This window comes from Lipotes vexillifer, unplaced genomic scaffold, assembly GCF_000442215.2.
Source record: "Lipotes vexillifer unplaced genomic scaffold, Lipotes_vexillifer_v1.1 scaffold1008, whole genome shotgun sequence".
NCBI classification, from domain to species: Eukaryota; Metazoa; Chordata; class Mammalia; order Artiodactyla; family Lipotidae; genus Lipotes; species Lipotes vexillifer.
The window spans coordinates 538,899-551,967 of record NW_006772616.1 but is presented as its reverse complement, the minus strand read 5'-3'; the positions used below and the strand labels follow the sequence as shown (position 1 = coordinate 551,967).

Genomic DNA, 13,069 nt, shown 5'->3' with positions numbered 1-13,069 from the left:
GAAAGGATGAAGAATAGCAATTTCTGGTTTGTTACTGAGAAGGAGCTAGTCTTGTAGATTTATGGGCATTGTCTTTGGCTAGGACCTGGAGAAAGCAGTCCCTCTTGGCAGTTCTGGTCAAGTTCGTCTTTAAAATAACACTTCCATTGCATTCAGGTCAAGAACGTCCAGACAGGACTTTCCTGGTGGCGCAGTGATTAAGAATCCGCCTGCAAACGCAGGGGACACGGGTTCGATCCCTGGTCCGGGAAGATCCCACATGCCGCAGAGGGACTAAGCCTGTGCGCCACAACCACTGAGCCTGCACTCTAGAGCCCACGAGCCACAATTAGAGAAAGCCCATCTGCAGTCCCCCGCCGCTCCCAAGCAAAAAAAAAAAAAAAAAAAAAAAAAAAAAAAAAAAAAAGAACGTCCAGACAGGGTGAGTGCGTTTCCTGCTGGGACGAGGCAGAGACATCTCCGTCCAGGCTTGCTCACCTCCCGGCTGTTTAGAGGCCCTCCCTTGGGATTCTGAGGTTGATCCTCATTCATATAAACCCAGCCTCCCACCCTGCCTACCTGTCAGCCCCAGGAGGGGCCTTCTCTGCCCAAGCCAGACCTGGCTGCCTCTGCCAGCTCAGTGGATCCACGTGGTCTTGGCTCCCAGGCAAATTACCCCGCAGGGGTTCTTCGGAGGGTGAACAAATAAGCACTCAGCTACTGTCAGTCCACTCAAACGTGAAATCCTTCAGGTTCTAAACTCTGAAAATGATCAGGATTAACTTAAGAATAATGCACCAGTGTTTGAAACACTTGCCCTCTAAATGGCAATGGGCTTGCTCATCAATACCCTCCCTTCCACCCACTAACCATATTTGACTTAGTTTTATGTGAATTATATCACCCGGAAGGATGTGTAAAACATGTATGAATGGTTTAAATAACAAATTAGAAATTACACAGCCACATAACCACACCCAATGAGGAATGTTGCCAGGATGCCACCCCACCCCCATTGTGTAGTGGACCCCCCTTTCCCAGTAAAAGTCCTCTCTTTTCCCCAGAGGTACTTGGGCTGTATAGAACATATTTTCTTGTTTTGCTTTATACTGTATCACCTATGTATGATTCTCTGTAGTTTCATTTTGCTTGCTTTCGAACTTATATACATGGGATGGTTAAGTATATATTATTTTGGGTCTTGCTTCTTTGCTAAATATTGTGAGATTCATCATGTTGTGTGAAGCCAGTCTGTATTTTGTTTGCTGCATCGTATTCCATTGTATGAATACTGTGATTTTATCATTTCTACTGTTATGGGATATTTGGGCTGTTTTCTTTATTTGTCTTACTGTGAACAATGCTGCTGTAAACCCTTTTCTTTTGCATAAGTCTCTCTAGAGGTATACCTAGGAAAGGATCTCTGGGTCATGGGGTATGCAGATTTCCAAAAAGATCATGTCAGTTGGCATTCTACAGCAATGGATGGGAGTTCCTATCACCCTTCATCTTCATGTAACCTCAGTGCAGTCGGGTGCAAAGTGGTAATTCATTGAAGGTTTAATTTGCATTTCCCTGAGTACTTAACAAAGCTGAACACTTGCTTCTGCCTGTTGGCCGTTTGGGTTTCTACTTGTGCGCTGCTTGTTGAATGATTTAACCCATTTTGCTGCCAGGTCGTCTGTCTCAGCCATCTTTTTCGTCCTCTTTTAGTGTCACAGGTCCCCAGATCAATCACCTCCTTATTGGTGGTGGCTTGTTAGAAGTTTCCTGTGTTAATAGGTCCTTATAGAAAGTGATGTTGTGTATTCACAAGAAAGGATATTTTGCGATAGCACAAATGAACAGATTTGGAGGATGAATAGGAACCTTTTCTAACACAAAGAAATTAAGGCTGTGTTTTTTCCTGAGAAAGTAATCTTTTGGGATGGTCCAGATTCCACATTTGTCAGAATTATTTATGTGTCTCATTTACTCATGCCCTACTGATGTTTTGCACTGTAAGTAAATTATCTGAAACTAGAAACCAAGCTGAACTGAGAAGGGCCTCCCTATACATTCTTTACTATTAGTTTGTCAGAAATTGCAAAGCGATAGTGATGGTCCGCAGGTATGTTTTCTATGGCCTGCACAATGCTTTACTTTTTATTTTTGGCTTTCCTTTTTTGATTTTTGGTTGAGGCAATATTTTAAAATTCAGACATTCTAGGTAAAACTCTGAGATTTTGCCTTATTTTTGAAGAAAGTGCAACCATTAGGCAATAGTGGATCCACATTCCCACGTGGCAGAAATTACATTGATCTGAGTGGTGGCTCCCCATCAGCTGTGGCATCTGATTGTTTCCTCAGTATCCAATCTCCCTTTTCTCCATATTAGTAATAATATTAGTAGCAAGGCATGTGGCTGCCCAAAATAAAGACTACATGTCTCAGTGTCCCTTGTGATTTTTCTGGCCAGTGGGATTAGGGGAAGTGGGCAGCTTTCAGGTTCTGCCCCTAAAGGAGTGGGTATGTCCTCCTTTATTCTTTTTCCCCTACGTGATGGCTAAAAGGTGGACGTGGTGGTGGGCTATCTCAGACCATGTGAAGGACAGCAGAACCCCACGAATGGTGAAGCAACAAGAGCCTCAGTCCCTGAACACTTCATGCTATTCTAGCTCTAACTTGTAGGTAAAGAGAAATTAAAGTGTTGATCTCTGTCACACACAGTCAAATCTATATCCTAAGTAACTTCAAGTGGGTAATGTTCTCTTCTCTTTCTCATGGTCCCCACCAAGTCCCCATTGTGTCCCTGTGTCTGCTGCCGAGCTTGATTTGCCTTTCTCAGCTGGCTTAGACAGTTGGATTTCTAATGCTTCTCTCACTTGGCTCCTATTAGAGAGTTGCATGTAAGGTATATTTATATTCTAATATTTAATAGTCTAAGAGTGACACAAAAGAAAAATTCTTAAGTCTGAAAGATACAATACAATTAGAAGTTTTAGGGTTGAATTATCAGGAGTTTTATAATAATCCAAATCAGGATTTCTCAACCCTCAACACTATTAACATTTGGGGAAAGATAATTCTTTGTTGCTGGGGGCCCATATTTTGTATTGTAGGATGTATAGTAGCATCCTGGCCTCAGATCAGTAGATGCCAGTAACACCTCCTTCCCCAATTGTGACTGTCAAAAAATGTCTTAAGACATTGCTAAATATCCCCCGAGGGGCAAAATTCCCCAGTTAAGAACCACTAATTTAAAGTATATTTCTTTATCTTTTTACCTTTTTTTAAAAAAAATTAATAGACTTCAGTTTTCAGAGCAGTTTTAGGTTTACACAAAAATTGAGCAGAAAGTATGGAGAGTTCTTATATATTCTCTCTCCTTCCCGCTCCCCCTCTCTTCACAGTTTCCCCTATCAGTAACATCTTGCATTAGTGTAGTACATTTGTTACGAGTGATGAATCAATACTGACAGATTTTTTTTTTTTTTTTTTTTTTGCCGTTTTACGGTTTTATTAAAACGTGCACACGAGCTGTCTATTCATTTTCTTCGCCGCGCAGCCTGGCATTGGGATGGGTGACTCTGATGGCCAGCTGGGCTGCTCTCTCCACAATGGCTTTGTGGTTCTTGGAGGAGACGTTGTGCACAATCTCAGCACAGTAAGACTTGTTGCACATCAGCAGCACTTCAAGCTCCTTGACGTTGTGGACCAGGAACTTCCAAAAGCCGCTGGGCAGCATGTGCTTTGTTTTCTTGTTGCTCCCATAACCGATGTTGGGCATCAAGATCTGGCCCTTGAATCTCCTGCGCACCCTGTTGTCAACGCCTCTGGGTTTCCGCCAGTTCCGCTTAATTTTGACTTCTAAAAACTGAAGTCTATTAATTTTTTTTAAAAAAAGGTAAAAAGATAAAGAAATATACTTAAGAAATATACTTAAATATCGGTCTGACTGGTGCCGGATGAACTTCTTGGTCCTCTTTTTGACGATCTTGTGCTTCACGAGGGGTCTGAGGGCAGCCATGATGACGAGTAGGAGATGGCGGCCACCGCAGTAGGCAGCGCCGAGGAAAAGAAGACGACAGATTATTATTAACTAAAGTCCATAGTCAAATCATGGTTCACTCTGTGTTCTATAGCTTTTGGCAAATGCATCCATGATTACAGTATTATTCGGAATAGTTTCACGCCCCCCCCAAATCCCTAGTGCTCCACCTATTCAATTATATTCCTTTTAAAGTAGTCTATACTTTCCTTAAAATGATCCCTAAGCCACTTGCCTATTAATGCACATTTTAGTTGCTTCCCAGTGATTGATTAGTATCCCAAAAAAGTCTTAATGAGTAAATATTCATTGTTATTTAGGATGCTGCCTTGTGATTAACGTTTGGTAATTTGTTGATTTATTTAGTCACCATTTCCAGATGTTTAATGTCTTATCGCATCTTAGGACTAGGGTAGGTTCTAATGGTGCATAGTTAAAATTAAAAACTCCTTGGGAAGGTGACATGTCGAAGGCCAAAGTTCATGTTTCAGTATATCCAGCACAGGTAGTATTTTTCTCCTGTTGTAACATGTAGCTATTTCTGAAGTTAGTCACTAGATATACGAGTTGTGTGTTTAGTGGACATGTGTTAAATGCTTTAATACTAGAAAAATCTCAGTATATTGAGAGACTGGTGCTTTAAGGACACAGGAACTAAAATCATCTTAAAGGACAGCAACTTCAAGTCTCCCGTTTCACACTTATTCTCAACCATGAGCTTGTTGAATAAAATGATGGATAAAATTTCCCTCTTATTTCATTGCCCTCTCTCCTCTCTCCTTTGGCTGACTACATTTGTATAAGTTAAAAGTAACTTCGTCATATGACACCTGTTTCTACGTGCTCAGCATGCAGTATACACTTAATACGTATTTGCTAAATGAATAAGTGAATTTATGGTAAATAGCAGCTTCTCTTCTACTCTAGTAGGTCTTGATTGCCACAAAATTAACTATAATCCAAAGAGGTAAGTGAATGTGAGGCTGAGTTCCTGGAACACAGCACACAGTTCACAGGAACCCAGACGATAACACACATGTGGTTGGTGGTGATGATTAATAACAAAAAGTGTTATCCTTAGTCTGTCACTTTAGAACATGTACAGGTATTTGCCCTTCACAAAAAATTCATCAGCCAACCTCTTTGAAAAGGAAATGGGATTTGAAGGACAGAGCATGAAAGAAATTATTAAGAGAAATAAATATCATTACTGGGAGTTGACAGGTGACCTTTACTGTGATTAAATACGATTGTGATATATATTTTGGTTTTCAGGAAGCCCAAACCAGTTTCCCGAGATTGTCAATGTGGTTAAGCCACACTGCTCAGATTTCAGATGAATAGAGAGATTTATCCTTATGTAAGAATGGGAGCCAAGTGACTTTTCATTTCCTGGAGTAATTTGTAAAGTCAGATCTCTCACCTTTAGGAAGGGCCCCAAGCCTAGTTTTGAAATGTAGCATTGGCAGGTACAAATCATACCGTCTCTAAGCTAGGTGACACTCAACTCTATCTGTTTTTACTGAAAGTAAGTTTATGTACAGGTTGCTCAGTGGGTTCACCTGATTGCCCTGTGGCCTGCTGGGGAAACTTGGTGATAGAACCAGGAAACAAACCTTCTGTAGACATTGAGGAAGAACCAGTTACACCAGGCCTGATCAAGTGACAAGAGAGAGCAATTTCTAATCCAGCACAGTGCAACGTGGACCAAACAAAGCCTGTCTGCAGGCCATACTTGGTCCCCTAGTTTGACCTCTAACATTTGATCTAGGTAATTGAATGAATGCTTTGGGAGGAGATAGACCTTGAGTTCAGTGTTTAGTCCTACAGTTGGGGGTTCATCCCTTTCAGTATCACGATTCACATTGGGGCAAACCCTGGGGAAGCTAATGTAAAAATGCTTGAGTGACGGATTTTGCAACTAATCAGTTCAGGGTTTTCATTTATAAGTAGGGGTGAGGGTGAAGGGGAGCTCTACCTTGCCAGAGATGAGAATGTCCCAGGACGCTGCTCTAGGAGTCTTTCAGGGAATCAGGTAATAGAAAACAGTGGTTATGGTCTTGGCCTTTGAAGCCTTCTGGCTCCTCCACATAGTAGCTGAGAGACGTTGAACACGAGGCTTAGCCTCTCTAAACCTCAAACTCTTACCTGTGAAGTAGTCTGGGTAATAATAGTACCTACCACATGGGAAGAGTTGTGATGGGATTTCCATGAGGTGAGCAGTGCCCTAGAAGTGCATTTCATGCTGCTCTTGGTAACCTCAACAAAGAGTTGATAATGGCAAAGATATGAAGAGGTGGTAAGTCAGTGGAAAAAAGTTACCAGTATGCTGTTTGATGAACACCAGGGTAATCGTGATTTTGAGTAACTCTTTAATGCGCTTATCCTAGGCTCTAATGAACCCCAGAGAGTCATGTCTGTTTCATCAGAGACTGCCTTCTTAAATACTTGGGACTGTTCTCACACAGTTCAGGACAAACCTGACTGGGTCATATTACCTGTTCTCCCTTCTGTTAAGTTCCTTAAAGACCACACCCTTCTCTCTCTCTCTTTTTTTTTTAACATCTTTTTTGGAGTATAATTTCTTTACAGTGGTGTGTTACTTTCTGCTGTATAACAAAGTGAATCAGCTATATGTATACATATATCCCCATATCCCCTCCCTCTTGCATCTCCCTCCCACCCTCCCTATCCCACCCATACCCTTCTCTTTTCACAACCAGAATTTTGCCTTTTTTTTTGGTTCTGTTTTGTTTTCATTGTATTATTGTTTTTAACTGAGATATAGTTGATTTACAATATTATATGTTTCAAGTGTATGACAGAGATTCACAGGTCTTAAAGATTGAACTCCATTCATAGTTATTATAAAATATTGCCTGTATTCCCAGAATTTTGCCATTTTAAAATTAGCTGATGTTTCATGAGGTACATTTTAGTTCAGTTGTTGCAATTTGAGGGATAACTTCCTTGGATTTCATTAGGAACACATTTTCAAGTCATCTTTTTTTAAAATTTTTTATTTTAATTTATTTTTGGCTGCGTTGGGTCTTTGTTGCTGCACGCAGGCTTTCTCTAGTTGCAGCGAGCGGGGGCTACTCTTTGTTGTGGTGCATGGGCTTCTCATTGCGGTTGCTTCTCTTGTTGCAGAGCACGGGCTCTAGGTGCGTGGGGTCAGTAGTTGTGGCTCACATGCTCTAGGGCACAGGCTCAGTAGTTGTGGCGCACGGGCTTAGTTGCTCCATGACATGTGAGATCCTCCTGGACCAGGGATCAAACCCATGTCCCCTGCATTGGCAGGCGGATTCTTAACCACTGCGCCATCAGGGAAGTCCCTCAAGTCATCTTCTACCTAAGTGATTTCCACAGATGGCTGACTTGGTCCATTTTATTTCAGAGAGTGGTAAGGAAGTTACAGACGAGTAATAGAAAGGTCTACACTCAAACATTTTTATTGCAATGATAGCTATTATGAAAAATGGTGATTCTATGTGAATGGTTTTAGGATAACCACTGTTCCAACATTGTGAATATTATATAACCACTAAAAATAATTATGAGGGTACTACAGGAGTGTGGAGAAAGTATATAATGAAATTTGAAGAATGCTGCATAAAAATAGAATATAAAGTGTACACAATTGTAGTAATAATTATGTATCAATAATAAAATAGATACATATAGGAAATATACAATGAAAATGGAGTTTATAAGTAAGGAAAATGGGATTATGGCAATTTAATAGTATTTTAATTTTTTTTTTTTTTTTGTCTTTTAAAAACTTCAAAATCTCATCAGGTTGGTTGTCCATTTGGGGGCTGCCTTTAGTTAAAGTCTACAGCCTTATGTATGCTGACAATAACATTTGACAGAGCCCAATGTGCTGTTGTTACTTTTCAGATTTCATGTGGTGACCAGCTTGGGTAATCTTTTAGGTAACAACGACTGACATACTGTATTACTTTTCTTTATAGTCATGAAAATGCCAGGAAAGACTTAAAGACATTACCAGCCTTTCCAACCAAAACTCTGCAGGAGCACCCCTCCCTTGCCTACTGGTAAGCCACGCCAAGATTGCCGGTGACCCTGTTACAGTAACCTCCATTGAGAACGGCATGCTCTTCAGGGAACTGAAAGAAATATAAGTGAGGAAAATATCAAACTGCCCATCATACGTGTCAGTCTAATCATAAGTAGACCTTGATCCTTCCAGTAAAAAGGTCTTATGAAATCTCTCTGGAGATCATTGTCCGAAGACTGTAGTCATGTGTGAAGAGTGGCCATGTGCCTTCTCATTCAAGTGCATGATACATTTGTAGAGTGTGCTTTTAAGTGAATCATGCTCAGTATATGTGCAGTCACTGTATAATGCAGGCTTAATGTGGCAGAGTGCAATACAAGTGGTATAAAATACAGATTTCCTTGAACAGAGGCATTCATAATAAACAGAAACAACCTGAATGATCAGAGGTTTCCTCTACAGCCAGAAGTCATTGTCTATTTTGAGTTGTTTTATTTGCCTGTATTTTAATGAATCCATAGTACCCATTTCCCATGCAACATTTTTCCTAGAAAAGTACGATTTCTCCCCTTGAATTATTTACATTCCCTTTAAATATATTTTCCTCGATTTAAGGCCGTGAATCTTGAAGATGGTTTTCCTTTCCACTAAAAAACTGGTTACAAAATAAATATTCAACATGAGTAGCTGTAATATGAAAGTTGGAGTATTTCCCAAGTCAATAGTGAGAGTAGGTACTGAGGCTACATTGCATCCTGAGTCTGGAACCTTCTAAATGAATCATTGTTAAGTGTTAGTTTCTTAAGGATAAAAAGCAAAGACCAATTATTGTTGCTTATTTTTTGTACAGAGATAAAAACGTTTATTCTTCTCAGTTATACTTGAGATATGACTAGTGAGCTACCAGTCTGAAAGGAGGGTAAATAACTGAATGATGTCAAAGGTGACCAGACTTCAGCCTGTTTCTCCTTTCTAGTCAAAAAGTTTTATTCTAAGACAATAATGAAGGGTTTTCTTCTAAAGTATTATGTCCACAAGTAGTGACAGTAGAATATTTTAGATTGAACACTCACTCAGAAGCATTTTTAATTCTTTCTAAATCTTTCTGAACAATTTAAGGAAAATGTCTATAATACCTTACACTTGCTGATCTCTCTAAAAAACCCTTTTGATTTCCCCAGCAAGGCTCTCTAACTAGCATTTAATAACATTATTTTGTATTTATTATATTCCATTCAGTTATGGGAGAGAATATTCATTTTTTATTTCATGAATTGTTATTATGTTTCCTTTTCTAATAACTTAAGTTTTTAAAAATTTACATATTATATAATTATATTATATAAAATTATATAAAATCGAGACAAGGTAGTCAAATATCTGAGGTTCAGGAATCCATATGCCCATATCCTGCAAAAACAAAAGTCAACTAGCTTCTGACTCCCTAACAAGTTGGTCTAGGCCTTCTTTCTCAAGTGTTTCAAGTCGGCCACCTGAGAATCTTGAAATTGGATCTGTACCTCATACAGTCATGCATTGCTCTACTTTTCATTTCCTTGTTTTACAGTGAGGACAGGGTAATTGAGCATTATTTGAAAATCAAAGGTCTGACGCGGGGTCAAGCTGTGGTTCAGTAAGTATCTTTCTTTTTGCTTAGATATAGTTGTAATGTCTTCCGTTTGAGAAAGTCATCTGAAATGATTTCTCTTGTGTAGTTTGTGTGCATACAGTACTCACCTGGTTAGAAGTATCTTACCATGAATTATAAAGTGTCTTGGGTCATTCCATACTTTGGTGTCATCAATTCAGATGCCTACCAGTGTCAGATAACAACAATGAGAACTCATAGGCCAAGTGTAGGCAATAGGGAGTGGTGGGGACTGTGGTGAACTAGAGAGCTTTTGCCCTGGCTAGAGACAAGACTACTCAGCTTCAGCATTCAAGCATAATATTGCCAGATCATCTGATGTTTTTCAAGAAAAGCTGGAAATTACAATTTTTTAAATCCTAATTTTAAACATTGCAAAGTAATTTTAAGAAAATTTTAGTACAACATGAGCCAAACAACATCTATCTGGAGGCCATGTTTTGTCACCCGGTTTGGGACTCTATTTTGGGTGGAGCACACAGTGTCGGTGTTGGATAATCTGTTTCTTTATGGTACCAACAGCAGACCATAATGATGGATTTCTGCATTTTAGACCTATAGAGTTACCGTCATTTATTAAGAACAATTCACAGGCTACACTGAAGTTTTTAAATTGTAAAAAGTAAATTTATAATTTAAAAATTTTTGAATTGTAAAAACTAATGTAACATTATTGCTATAGTAATTGTACAGTAGAATAACTGTTATGGCCATAGAAGTCTTAACAGAAAATCTGCTGAATATAGCTCAGAGCATGTGAGAAGTGAAATAAGGACTAGGCGATCACTATTCCCCTGGTCAGTGAATAGATTTCCCCCACATCCCTGCTCTTGCACTTATCTCCTTTTTATCATAGTGCACCTGCTGTGATCTTCAAGGCAGAAATGAGAAGTTAACAGCCTGAAGTTGAATCCCTGACTTGTGCCTGTTTTCTGAACTGGAAAACAAAAAGGAATAACAATTTCCATGAAGGATTTTAGGTTAGGTTAATGAGTGTATTATGAACTGTCCTTGTTGAAATGCAGCATCCTCTTACTTCTTTTGATCATTATCATTGTGGCTGCAAATAAGAGACTGTCTAACTTGGTAGTTAAGGCTCTAGACTGTGGAATCTGACTCACTTTGTTGGAATCCTGGCTGTGCAGTGTAATTGCTGCCTGGCCTTGGCACATCTACCTTTTTTAAAACAAAATAAATTTATTTATTTTATTTATTTACTTTTGGCTGCACTGGGTCTTCATTGCTGCACGTGGGCTTTCTCTAGTTGGGGCGAGCAGGGGCTTCTCTTGTTGTGGAGCACAGGCTCTAGGCGCACAGGCTTCAGTAGTTGTGGCTCACGGGCTCTAGGGCACAGGCTCAGTTGTTGTAGCAATGGGCTTCATTGCTCCATGGCATGTGGGATCTTCCTGGACCAGGGCTCGAACCCTTGTGCCCTGCATTGGCAGACGGATTCTTAACCACTGTGCCACCAGGGAAGTCCCCCTAACTTTATTTTGTTTATTTATTTTTTTTCTGCAGTACGCGGGCCTCTCACCGCTGTGGCCTCTCCCGCCGCGGAGCACAGGCTCCGGACGCGCAGGCTCAGCGGCCATGGCTCACGGGCCCAGCCGCTCCGCGGCACATGGGATCCTCCCAGACCGGGGCACAAACCCGTGTCCCCTGCATCGGCAGGCGGACTCCCAACCACTGCGCCACCAGGGAAGCCCCCCCGCTAACTTTTTATATTCAGTAACATGTAGACCTTTTACTTTAAAAAGTTATCACATTATTGATTACAAGGTCCAGAGCCATTGATCTCCAAAATGTTATTAAAGAGTCCACTTGTATCATACAGGAACCTCAATTTTGTGTGGGCAGAGAGGAACTCTTACACAATTTAGTCTACTCCATAAAGTCTTAAAGTTATACAATAAATACTTGTTGAATTAAAAATAACAAGAGGTACATCATCACTTTAATTTTTTTTGGGGGGTGCATATTTTTTAAAATCAGGTTTGCATATAATAAAATTCACTGTTTTAAAGCATATATTTCTAAGAGGTTTGACTTAAAAGTTAAGTATAAATTTCTAAAAGTGTACCACCATCAGTGATAAAAAACCACCATGTTTTTATTATAGCATGTTTGCTTAATTTACAGCAAGCAGAAAATAAGCTTTATTTTCTACTTATTATGAGCATGACCCAAAAGTTGATTCTCATGACTTGCCTCATTAGGTGCTAGTTTAAAAATACTTGAAGTTTGGGTTTATAATAAAGTACAATATGTTTCTAAGCCATAGAAATTTTAATATGCAGAAAATAACATTTCCTATAGCTTTTTGAAATTGAATTTTTGTTAACAACCTCCCAACATTTGGATAAAGTAAAATATATTACTCCCTGGAGTGGTTTATTCTATTTCTACTTTAGTCAAAGACAAAGTTATAATGAGGAAAGTAGATACAAATTGTGTTTCTTTAGATCACTTTTCCCAAAAGTACCCTCCAACTAATTTAATAAGAGGTTATAATATATATTCATCTTCCATAGGTATATGAAAATAGTAGAAGCTCTACCGACCTATGGAGTCCATTATTATGCAGTAAAGGTAAATACTTTTATATGACAAAACTTTCATCATGCCTGTGTTATTTTGTGAGAGTTAGCGAACAAGACCAACTCTCTAAAATCACATAAATCAATATGCATATATATGTAAATTATCTCTAGAAATTTCAGCATGTAGAATAGGATTGATTTTCTTAAAAAAATAAAAGCCTGATTGTATCTTGTCATTTTTAGCAAATCATAAAGCACATTATTTTTGCAAAATACTAGCTGTGTTCAGGTGTGTTCCCGGAGCCTCTGTTAGCCCTGAAATATTCAGATCATTCTCTTTTGGCACACCTAATCTTTTAGCTACTTTTTCTGATTTTTCTCTTTTCCCAATTGTGCACCTTTCTAATGCTACTAGATGTTCATTTGATAGTGCCTTTGTATGAGAATCATTCAAGAATCATCCAGTATCATTTCAGCAGCTTCATAAAATCCTCAAGTTTTTACAAGATTTGCAGTACCCATTTTCAATTGGTATGTTTTATATTTGTGTAGTACTTTCAGTTGTTTATACACAGGGAGAGATTGACTAAGAAATATTTTGAGATGATAGAGGATAAAACATATTGTTAAGAAGAGAGTCTTGTTTGAAAGAGGAATAATTTTATACTTGATCAATCTTGAGTGACTTTTCAAGTTCTGACAGTGTTTGCAATTTAAAATGATGGGGAATTGGATAATACCTGTATAATGAGGACACCTTATACTAAAAATACATACCAATTCCACTTTAATTTCTACTGATTCTTAATTTGTTTGCATATGGGTATATGTTTAAGCCCAAGTTTTTCTTT

General features: G+C 39.0%; 2 protein-coding genes across 2 annotated transcripts in view; one reads left to right on the top strand and one right to left on the bottom strand.

The window, feature by feature from the left end:
• Nucleotides 1-13,069, top strand: part of FRMD4B (FERM domain containing 4B) — a 187,947-nt gene that overhangs the window by 133,242 nt on the left and 41,636 nt on the right. The window contains exons 8-10 of the mRNA XM_007447648.1: nt 7,984-8,067; nt 9,598-9,663; nt 12,210-12,267. Coding sequence (XP_007447710.1) covers nt 7,984-8,067; nt 9,598-9,663; nt 12,210-12,267 — 208 coding nt within the window. The remainder of the gene's footprint in view (nt 1-7,983; nt 8,068-9,597; nt 9,664-12,209; nt 12,268-13,069) is intronic.
• Nucleotides 3,503-3,988, bottom strand: LOC103073544 (60S ribosomal protein L32-like). Its single transcript, XM_007447647.1, has 2 exons — nt 3,901-3,988; nt 3,503-3,828 (listed from the first exon to the last, which is right to left on the bottom strand). The coding sequence occupies exons 1-2, from the start codon at nt 3,986-3,988 to the stop codon at nt 3,503-3,505; spliced, it is 414 nt and encodes a 137-aa protein (XP_007447709.1).

Bases quoted from the DNA above. Each gene is read 5' to 3' on its own strand.
- LOC103073544 (XM_007447647.1), bottom strand. From the start codon at position 3,988: ATGGCTGCCCTCAGACCCCTCGTGAAGCACAAGATCGTCAAAAAGAGG. The intron at 3,829-3,900 runs GTATATTTCTTA...TTCAGTTTTTAG, and splicing joins CCAGTCAGACCGATATTTAA to AAGTCAAAATTAAGCGGAAC.